The 10,561-nt window shown below is 41.2% G+C and overlaps 1 protein-coding gene across 2 annotated transcripts; it reads left to right on the top strand.

The window, feature by feature from the left end:
- The first annotated feature begins 6,397 nt into the window (after positions 1-6,397).
- On the top strand, positions 6,398-9,977 carry LOC125536054 (phosphoserine phosphatase, chloroplastic-like). Of its 2 annotated transcripts, none has more exons than XM_048699148.1 (8): positions 6,398-6,536; positions 7,124-7,361; positions 7,467-7,599; positions 7,683-7,790; positions 8,352-8,445; positions 8,780-8,929; positions 9,012-9,065; positions 9,585-9,977. In XM_048699148.1, the coding sequence occupies exons 2-8, from the start codon at positions 7,130-7,132 to the stop codon at positions 9,708-9,710; spliced, it is 897 nt and encodes a 298-aa protein (XP_048555105.1). In that variant the 5' UTR covers positions 6,398-6,536; positions 7,124-7,129; the 3' UTR covers positions 9,711-9,977. The 2 variants fall into 2 exon arrangements, with proteins under 2 accessions (XP_048555105.1, XP_048555106.1); XM_048699149.1 differs by having other exon boundaries at positions 6,409-6,536; positions 7,128-7,361.
- The last annotated feature ends 584 nt before the right edge of the window (positions 9,978-10,561 follow it).

Here is a 10,561-nt window from a genome sequence, read left to right on the forward strand (position 1 = left end):
TGATGTTGACGTAATTAGCTTTAGGCCTAATTGCTTCTGTTTCACCCCAAAAAGACAATGACAGGTGGGTCCCCATGGTTAAATAACTGGCTATTGTCTAGACGTAAGTGAAGAAAAGTCACGGAGACATTGATGGGTCACTGACGAGGGGGCCCCATTGGTCAAATACCACTTTTACCTCATCCACACCAGCATCTGACCAGGGCAAACCAGCCAGGGAAGTTTTTTGACCGGTATTAGATAGTTGAGGGGGGTAAAGGATCAAAAAAAAAAGATCAGGGAGTTACGTGAACCGCCAACTTTTTTCAAAGTAATAAAATAAGACATTTGTTTTTCTTTTTGATGTCCTATAGTTAGTGTCAGTTTTCTTGTTCATGGGTCGCCGCTACTAAGTCACATATGTACGGTTTTGTTTGGAAATCCATTTTAGCTGTAGGGAGCACATGCTCCAGCTTGCCAAAAATGGATTTTACAAATGTAAAAAAACCAGAAGAAATAGATTTGTTCATTGTCACACCCAAATCGTACATGCGAAAAACTTGAACATTTTGATATGTGCAAAGAAAAAAAAACAAGTTGAACGTCAAATGTTACATTTAATTTTGTTTTTTTGACCGACGAAGCACTGCTTTCCCATATGGCATGAAAATTGTCATGCACACTTGCTATACTAATATGAACATCTAAAAAAACAGATTTTTAAAATTTTATTTACTATTTATTTTGATTTTAGTTTTCAAAAATCTGCGTCCCGGTTTTGTTTCCTTGATTTTTTCGTAGGCTTTATTTTTACCCTTTTTACTTTTTGTTTTCCTCTTTTTCTATATAGTTTGATTTGAAAACCCTTAAATATATACATTTAGGAAAGCTTTTTTATTTTACTATTCTGTAGAAATGTTCGACGTGTATTTAGTTTGCATGTGTTAAAAATGGGCTTTTGCTACACTGACGTAGTTTGTTGAGGTAAAATTGCATGTGTTAAATATATACATTTAGGAAAGCAATCTGGGGGTCCAGGATTGGACTTGGGGGCGAGGGAGGGGAACACCCTGGTGAAATTTAGAAAATCACGAACATTTTCCGAATTGTGAACATTTTCAAGAAATCCCAAAAATTTTGCGATTCAGAAAATGTTCATGATTTTACAAAAATATTCGCATATCCAAAAAATGTTCACACTTTTGGAAAAGAAGTTCAGGAAATCAAAAACTGTTCATGATTTTTTAAAAAAAATTGTGTATTCAGAAAAGTTATGAAATTGAAACAATGTTTGTGAATTCAAAAATTGTTCATGAATTTGTACAAATGTTCAGAAAATTCAAAAAATGTTTATAAATTACAGAAAAAGTTCATCGATTCAAAAAAAGTTCATTCATAAAAAATGTATGTATTCAAAAAATGTCCATGCATTAAAAAATGTCGTCAAAATAAAAAATGTTCGTGAATTACAAAGATTGTTCCCCCAATTTGCAAATGTCCACAATTTCAAAAAATGTGAACTTTTTCATGTATGTTTGCAAATTTGTAAAATGTATTCGTCAATTAAAAAAATCACAATTTTAAAAAATATTTGAGAATTTGTAGAAAATGTTCGTGAATCTGAAAATTGTGCATGATTTCAAAAAATGTTCACGACTTCATTTTTTCATGATTTTCAAAAATTGCTCAAGGGAAAGTGTGTTCACATATTTGAAAGATGACCGCAAAAAAGAAAAAAGGAAAAGGAAGAAAAAGAAAAGAAAAGGAGAACACAGAACAGTAAAGAATCACAAAAAGGGAAAAAGAAAAAAAATGTAAGCAAAAAAGGAAAAAGAAACAAAAAACAAAGTGAAAGAAAACAAAGGAAGAACGAAAAACTGGAAGGTTCTAGTGGGGAAGAAATCCCGAAATGGGCCGGCCCAAAAAGGAGACGATGTTGTAGGGGGTACGCGCTAGCTCGCTATTTGGCGGCCGATTGGCTTTGCTAAACCGCTCATGGAAGGTTCACAAAATCACAGTAAAGAACGTTGTTGGGCTGGCCCACTTCATGGGAGCATTATTAGTCGAGGGCTACATCCATATTGAAATAAGGGAGATATTTACTAATTGTCTGTTGTACAAAATATTTACTCAGAAAAATGGGTTACTAATAAACTTCTAAAAACACGTTTGTGAACAAGCACCACCACCACCATCACCATCACCACCAACAACAACATTAGGTTCTTTGAAAGAAAAAGGTCAAAGGCAGTGTTCCCATGATTTATTTTCTCTTGAGTCATAGAAAAACCATACTATTAAGAGGCGGACTGTGTTGGAAGGTACGGGTGGAAATCGAACATGTAGATAAAACCAAATTGCACCCACATAACCTTCCCAACATTCGAGGAGTTCTCCGTCTACTTCTATTGCTTCTGGATTTTTCCTACCCGATAGTATCAGGGTTGTCAACGACTGAGGGAGCAATACTACTGCTACCTAACAGTCAGGCCGGTAGTACCGCAATCATGGCTAGTAGTCTTGCTTCCCTGGTTGAGTGGTACTACCGAATAAAGTATCGGTCCTACTACCTCTTTCCCCTTTGTCTTGGATGTGGTGCTAGGGCCGCACTACAACTGTTACTCCGGAAGTACTGCTCCCTTGTTGGAGCGAAACTACTGGACGTAGTGTTGGTCTAAGGTGGTGTTTGGTTCTCTAGTCTTAGGACTTTTTCTAGTCCTAACTAAAAAGTCCATAGTCTCTAAAAGTCCCTCTCTGTTTGTTTCCAGAGACTAAAAAGTCCCTAGTTCCTTCCTAGAGGTTATTAAATGACCATGTTGCCCCTAGTATATAGAAAAATAGCAATCAAACAACACCATGGGGTGGCGGGCCAATGGGTGCATGGAGGGGCATTGTTGGAAAAGTCCCAAAAAGTCCTAAAAAGACTCTCCTTGAGAGTCTTCTTCATTTAGTCCCAAATGTCTAGTTTAGTCCCTAAAAAGTCTCTCCTGTTTGATAAAAAAAGTCTCTAAGAAGGACTTTTTCTAGTCCCTACACAAAAAAGTCCCTGAAAACAAACATCCCCTAAGTTCTGAGGGGGCTCAATCTCCCCTAATATGGCCCCAGTGCTAGGGAGGCACTGGTATGATAGTGTTGGCTATTTCTTGATAGCCTACTGTCAAGAGTACCGCTTGGGATCTTACTATGCGTCCTTGTAGGACTGTGGTAGTACTACTCTCTGAAGCGGTAGTATCGCTCATTCAAAAAATTGTGTAACCTTTGGATTTGGAGGGGAGCTATATAAAGGTGGTCTTCTTTCCCAAGTTGAACTACCTCTTGCCTCTCTCTCCTCGAATGCTGCACAGAGCTTAAAACTCTTATATCTCTCTCCCTAGCCACTCAAATTTGTTGATCTTCTAGGATTTGAGAGAGAAGACCTAGATCTACCACTTTGCTGAAGAAAATTTGATTCCTCCTTGCTTTCCCTTGTGGATCTTTGGGCATCCTAGAAGAAAGAGGTCACTTACTCAAATCAGTGTGGTAAAGCTTCGTGGTGGTGTTGGGAGCCTCCGATTAAGTTGTGGAGATAGCCCCAACCTTATTTGTAAAGGTTCGGTCGCCGCCACCAAGGGCACCGCGTAGTGGATCGTGACATCTTGCATTGTGCGAGGGCACGAGAAGAATAAGGCGAGTGTCGTCATACCTCTCCAATGGAGAGGTACCTCCCCTAAAGAAGGGAACTCCGGGAACAACATCATCGTCTTCACTTGCGATTTATTCTTTCCTTCATTTATTTTGTGCAAACTAATATTATTGTGCATCTTATCTAGCTTGTTGTCATTTGTGAGCTTGCCATATAGGTTGTTCATCTAGTTGCATATCTAGATAACCTATATTCTTGTTGTATCCCTTAAAATTGGAAAAGAGATTAAAAAATTGTTAGTCACATATTCACCGCCTCTACTCGACCATGCCGATACTTCCAGATAGGGTACTAACCGCTACTTAAAATCAACCAAAGGCTCATTCATGCATGGATAAAGGAGAGTGGTGCACCATGGACTATGTACACCCCCACTTTTTACTAGTATTCATAGACTCATGAACCTAGACTTACCATTCTGCCCCCACCTACCATCACCACGAGTAGTCTTGGTGATTTGCTAAGGCATCTTCCTCTATATCAGACCACCACCATGCAATGGTAGAGACAATCTTTAAGGATATTAGCCCGTGGCTCGGGGCGTGACGGCTGCATAGGCTTAAAGATGTATTATTCTGCACACTGTAGCTACAGTGCAGTGAGGCCGATCTGGGGTCTGGCTTAGTCGTGCCTCCGCCCTGCCCCCATGGGCATGTAACACATTCACTCTTAGTTGAATTAACTCAAGGGGGGAGTGTATTTCTTTTAGGCCTTTCAATAGCCTCAAGTCGCATTACAGTTGAGTTCGAAGGAGTCGCATTACGACTCGAGTTGACCTCAGCTAGGACCTCAGAACATGATTTCGAGGACTCGCATTATGACTGGAATCAATTACTATCCAATCCCACCGAGCCTTGTTAACATATGACTAGGTCACCATCGAGACGACTGCACCTATTCAAAAAACATTATCGTGTCACTCTTGTCGATGTATGGCGATCTTCTCTATGCATTCGTTGTACACACTCGCACTGACTTGTTTATGATTGCAGTAGTAAGGATACACTTGGTCAAGAGTTGTTTCTATAATAGCAACAAGAGATAATATTTTGCCCGAGAGATTTACGCAGTTATATGACACTACAAGGCATATGACCTTATAATGTGACCTTATAATCTAAGTCTAGGAGAAGGTAATTATAAATTATATGACATTGCAGTACGACCTCCATCAGGCCCCAGACGGTGAAGAGGATGGTGTTGAAGACGACAAGGGTGGCGAGCGGGCCGCACATGCCCCTCTATAGACCCCAGGCCCTCAGTCAAATCTTCTGCTTAACAGTGTCCATGGTGTTGATGAACTTGGGCGGCTGGCCGAGCGGCAGCGTAGGCTGGCTCTGTAGCTTCAGCTTGATGGTGTCGGTTGACCAACAAGGCAACAACCAGCTGAGCGGCACCCACCCATCTTGCCGACGACGAGGTGGCATCATGTGAGCAGCCCTGACGCGCGCGCTCACTGTGGCTGAGTGACATTTGAGAGAGGAGGAGAAGAAAGATATTAGTCAAATGTCAAAGCACCCATGAGGCAATATTTTTGCCACGTTCTTATCCAACGGGCCCTATATGTTGGAAAATAATAATTAAAAATAGGTTAAAACACAATTAGCGTTATTTGCTAGGTCATTACCTACAAACCTGATGTTTTATGTTATTATTTAAAAATATATTTGATGTACTCAATACTTTTTTGTTTGTCTTTCTTTTTGGGCCGTTGTGTTCTATTTGACTCTTATGACCTTGTATATTTTTTTCTTCTATTATGATTCAATGTCAACTTAATGATCAAAATAATCCGCGTTGACTTTCCTGCCACACTACCCCTGATAGGTGGGTCCCGCTTGTCATAAACGTATTTAAATCCTCTAAAACGGTCACCAATCATTTTCGGTAGTTTTTAGGCACAAAATTAGAGGAAAAAATGGTTGTTTTCTGTCAATTTTTTTAAAGTTGTAGTTCAGCGAGACGACGACCTCAATTATGGTAGTTTTTTTTGTTATAAATACTCGACCTGAAAAGTCGCAAGTGGAGCACTCAGGCTAGCCATAGTGGGGGTAACTTAGGTAGTAACTTAACACATCCCAAGACAATTTTGCTTATGTGGCAAGTATTTAATGAGGAGAGAGGTGCTTGGAGTAACATAATATGTTACTGTAACATAGCGCTTCCCGAGGTAAAATGAGTCTATAAGGCAATAAATGAAACAAACTATGACACTACTATTAAGATACTTTGCACTATGGAGGTAGTAACTTAGAGGGTGTTTGTTTTCAGGGACTTTTTTGTGTAGGGACTAGAAAAAGTCTTTTTTAGAGACTTTTTTACCAAACGGGAGGGACTTTTTAGGGACTAAACTAGGCATTTGGGACTAAATGAAGAAGACTCTCAAGGAGAGTCTTTTTGGGACTTTTTGGGACTTTTCCAACAATGCCCCTCTATGCATTCAATGGCCCGCCACCCCATGGTGTTGTTTGATTGTTATTTTTCTATATATTAGGGGCAACATGGTCATTTAATAACCTCTAGGAATAGACTAGGGACTTTTTAATCTCTGAAAACAAACAGTGAGGGACTTTTTAGGGAGTAGGGACTTTTTAATTGGGAGTAGAAAAAGTCCTATGACTTATGAACCAAACAGGGCCTACTATGACCAGCCTCAGGTAACCAGAGCCACTCAGTAGGCCCACTTGTCAGCGGAGGGTGGCAACATAATTCAGATACTACGTGGTAGGTGAGGAACGCTACCCTCCTTAAAAAAAAAAAGAGGAAGGCGAGGAATGCTACGCTGCCCGTCACCAGCCAAACCACTGTTCGGCAAGGAGATCTTACCTGGGCGCGCCATTCGACGGGACGAAGAACATTCTTCCGTTTTGCAAGCGTGAGTGCCCAGATCTTTCGTTCCTTCGTTCGTTCGTTGCTACTCCGATTTCATCTCTATCCGCCATGGGCGTGGCTAGTGGTACGCCACGCGGACCCAGCCTCCGAGCAGGGCAGGGCGGGCCGCCGTGCCGTGGTAACCCTGCTCTTGCTCTGCCCCGTCGGAGGTGATGCACCGCACGGTCGGCAGTGAGCGGCCGCAGCGTGAGGAGGGTGGACGGCTCAGCGCGCGGTGGAGGACGGGGACGGCGGCCGCGGTGGCAGTCAGCACTGTTATCGGCGGGAGAAGATATCGTAGGGCTCAACTTATGCTGCATATCAATTTCTTCGTGCTCCGCCCAAAGCTTAATCTTAGTCCCGCGACGTCGTGGTTGCCGCTCTTTTGCACTGCGTGACGCATGCCCGTAGGGTGTTTGACGGTTTGCGTCAACGAGCTCGAGCATGCCTGGCGGGTGGCGCTGGCCCATGTCCTTTCGCCGGTCACTGTAACACAAATGTTGCCTTCTCTTGAGTTGCCTACAGTAAAGCATGATCTTGAATTCTTGATGACCAGGTTTTCTCTAATTTGGTGTTTCCTTTTTATTTCAGGCAGGCATGCATGGTATGGCCAGTCCGATCAGTGTACGCACCAGCTCGAGGCATGCTCTATCCGTCCCTCGGTCATCTTTAGTTCGAGCAGCACACGCTTCACATTTAGTGATAAGAGTTACAGATCCATTATTCCCTTGCGCTAAGCTCTCGAAAGCGCGTGCTGTCATGGCAGCAGCAATGGAGGTCTCCAAGGCCCCTTCCTCTTCTGGTTTGGCAAACCGCCAGCCATCCAAAGGTTTGTACTCCTAATTACCGAGACTTCCTTTTATTGGTTAATCGATGTGCGTCTCCAAGAAGCATCGAGGTTAGCTTATGTAATGATTTCCCTGCTTATACCCAGAGGTTCTTGAGACATGGCGCAATGCCAATGCGGTGTGCTTCGATGTGGATAGCACTGTATGCTTGGATGAGGGTATTGACGAGCTTGCTGATTTCTGTGGGGCTGGGCAGGCAGTTGCCGAGTGGACGACAAAGTAAATGTCACATTTTCTGGAGTATGTTAGTTGTTTGGCATATAATATCTTCCGAAAAACTAATCTTGGCCTATTGTTCTCAGGGCGATGACAGGGACCGTTCCATTTGAAGAGGCTCTTGCTGCCCGGATCTCTTTAATCAAGCCATCTCTGTCCCAAGTTGAGGACTGTTTGGAGAAGAGGCCACCCAGGTGACCTTTTACAAGTCCTAGCTTCAAGTTAATTCAAGAATAATCACTATTTAGCTGCCGCTTTTGCGTTCCTATATTGAATCTTTCGAGATTCCACAGTTCTGTTATTCTTATACTGGATTGGTTAGATATGTGCTACTGAACATAGAAGAATGCTCTTAGGAATGCTTAACTGGTTTCACCCTGCTTCTCTTTTTAAGCCAATATGAAAAATAGTAGGTACAGTATATGCAAAATTGGTTGAAACACAATTTCAGAATAGTACAACCATATAGGCTAAGTTCATTTTGATAACACTAAATGAGACATTAAAATACTATCTTCCTATACCACTTTAGTCTTAACCTTTAGGCCGTTACGTGCCCTACAACCACAACATAACCCTTTTGACTTATTCGCCTTGTGCATTAATAAGAGATTTCCTAAGATCTTTGGCTACAGAATAATGCCAAGGTGGTATTTGTTAATCATTTATTCAGCGCCTCAACATGTAATTTTGTGTTGGATATGCACTGTTCAATTTCTTGGTTCATCGACGTGTTTATCTGTTTGTATCTGCAGGATTTCTCCTGGAATCGCAGATTTGATTAAGACATTAAAAGCTAATAATACTGAAGTATTCCTTGTGTCAGGAGGTTTCCGGCAAATGATCAAGGTATATCTTCACTAAACGGCTGCACCAACGGTACTTTTGAAATCTAGATTATCAGAACATAGTCCAATTTGCCTGTCCTTGAAAAATCTTCAAATTTTGTGACACACACACACACACCAAGCTTTGCTATTAAGATATCCATAGTTTGAATACAGAAATTGGTTCTAAATTTTCCGTCTATATTATTTGTTGAACAAGGATATGTTTCTTCCCTCGATCTAAAAACAAGAATTCCTCTTTTCTTCACTTGAGAACATTTTAAATTTAATTTTGTGACCGGAGGTACACATACATGGTTAAAGAATCCTTAGTTTTCTATTTTTCTTGTTTCCAGCCTGTGGCATTTGATCTTGGCATTCCTACTGAAAACATCATAGCAAACCAACTGCTATTTGGGTCATCCGGAGAGTATGCTGGATTTGATCCCACAGAGCCTACTTCTCGAAGTGGGGGTAAAGCAGTAGCTGTGCAACAAATAAGACAGGTCTAGTGTAGCTGTAACTTTTGATATTACATTTATGTTCTTAATTTCTAGCTCCGTAAGTGACCTTCTTCCATGTGTTCAGGATCATGGTTACAATACACTGGTTATGATTGGAGATGGTGCCACTGATCTTGAGGTATATCTCTGGTTGCGTGATGTTAATAACAGGAGAGTGAATTTTTCAATGAAATGAGGTAGTAAGAAGGGCTACAAGTGCAAACTGCGCTAGTTCATCTTTAACAGATCCTGAATTCTGTGACACAATTGCTCATCACTTACTAGCCGGGTTTGTGCGCGCGCGCGTGTGTGCTAGTGAGTGGGCAGGGGGGGGGGGGGGGGGGGGGGTGATGACGCTTATATTATGGGACGGTGGAAGTAGTACTTTATCATGCTGTAGAAATGAAGGGGTTGGAGAATTCCATACTAAGGGTATGGACTTCATGAGGACATGTTCAATACTGATACATGGCATTTAATTCTCGTCTTTAGTTCTTGTCAAGGGCCAACAAATAATCTTTCTGTGGATGATGGTTATGCAGCATATTAATCGGTTAGGAGTGTTATTAATTTTTCAATGTGATGAAGGAGTTATCTCTAAACATGAGAAATGATCAAAAATGTGTGTAGCTTAATTTATATACACGTGTCCATGCAGGCTCGGCAACCTGGTGGGGCAGACTTGTTCATCTGTTACGCCGGTGTCCAGATGAGAGAAGCAGTTGCAACCAAAGCTGACTGGACCGTCTTCGAATTTCAAGAGCTAATTTCTGAATTGTCATAATTCTGATACCTCACAGTGATTCTGAATCTTTTGCTGTTCACACCGTGACAGATGATTGTATGTGCTCATGCTTGTGTTCAGCTGTATCACTTAATTGCAGTTATTTCGCTTTTCGGTCATTCCTTTCATGAGGTGGTGCCAGAACTGAATCTGGTTGTGTTTCTGAAACCTGGTGGTCATGTGTATCTGATATGGAAACCTGATAGTTATGTATTAATATTAAAATTTATGGTTATCTATTGATATTGCAACTATTTAAACCTGGTTGATGTACCTATAGCACCATCAACAACGTGGATATTTTTCTTTTAAAAAACAACTTAGATTTCTAAATTTGTGCGCTCGCTTAAACATGTGCGCAGCTCCTGAAATTGATGTCCCACTGTATTTATCTGTCACTCTGCCCAAACATATCCATAAATGTTTTAGCTTCCAAACTTGTTTGTTTGTTTTACTGATGCACAGAGAGGCTCCTTACGTACAACTGTCAAACTGTGCATCAGCACCAGTACATTATATTCTTGAGGGCAAGATCCTTCTTTATTGATCGGTACTCCCTCTGTAAACAAATATAAAAGTGTTTAGATCATTACTTTAGTGATTTAAACGCTCTTATATTTCTTCATGGAGGGAGTAATATTTGTGCAATGACATGATTCTGAGAATTGCCTTGCCAAACATGGTGACCAAGGAGATGGCGTTTTGGCCCGCGGGACTGTGTATACGTTTCCAGTGTGAACAATAAAATTGTTAAGATGTAAAGAAAAATACATTGTTTGTGTTTTGTGCATTTACATGCTTGCAAAGTTTCATTAGAAATACACGTACTTTGCCATGAGCGAAAACAACAA

Source organism: Triticum urartu, chromosome 2 (genome assembly GCF_003073215.2).
Source record: "Triticum urartu cultivar G1812 chromosome 2, Tu2.1, whole genome shotgun sequence".
NCBI classification, from domain to species: domain Eukaryota; kingdom Viridiplantae; phylum Streptophyta; class Magnoliopsida; order Poales; family Poaceae; genus Triticum; species Triticum urartu.

What these genes read in the sequence shown, in the direction of transcription:
- LOC125536054 (XM_048699148.1), top strand. Translation starts at nt 7,130, where the DNA reads ATGCATGGTATGGCCAGTCCGATCAGTGTACGCACCAGCTCGAGGCAT. An exon ending in AAACCGCCAGCCATCCAAAG is followed by an intron (nt 7,362 to 7,466) that starts GTTTGTACTCCT and finishes GCTTATACCCAG; the next exon opens with AGGTTCTTGAGACATGGCGC. An exon ending in TTGGAGAAGAGGCCACCCAG is followed by an intron (nt 7,791 to 8,351) that starts GTGACCTTTTAC and finishes TTGTATCTGCAG; the next exon opens with GATTTCTCCTGGAATCGCAG.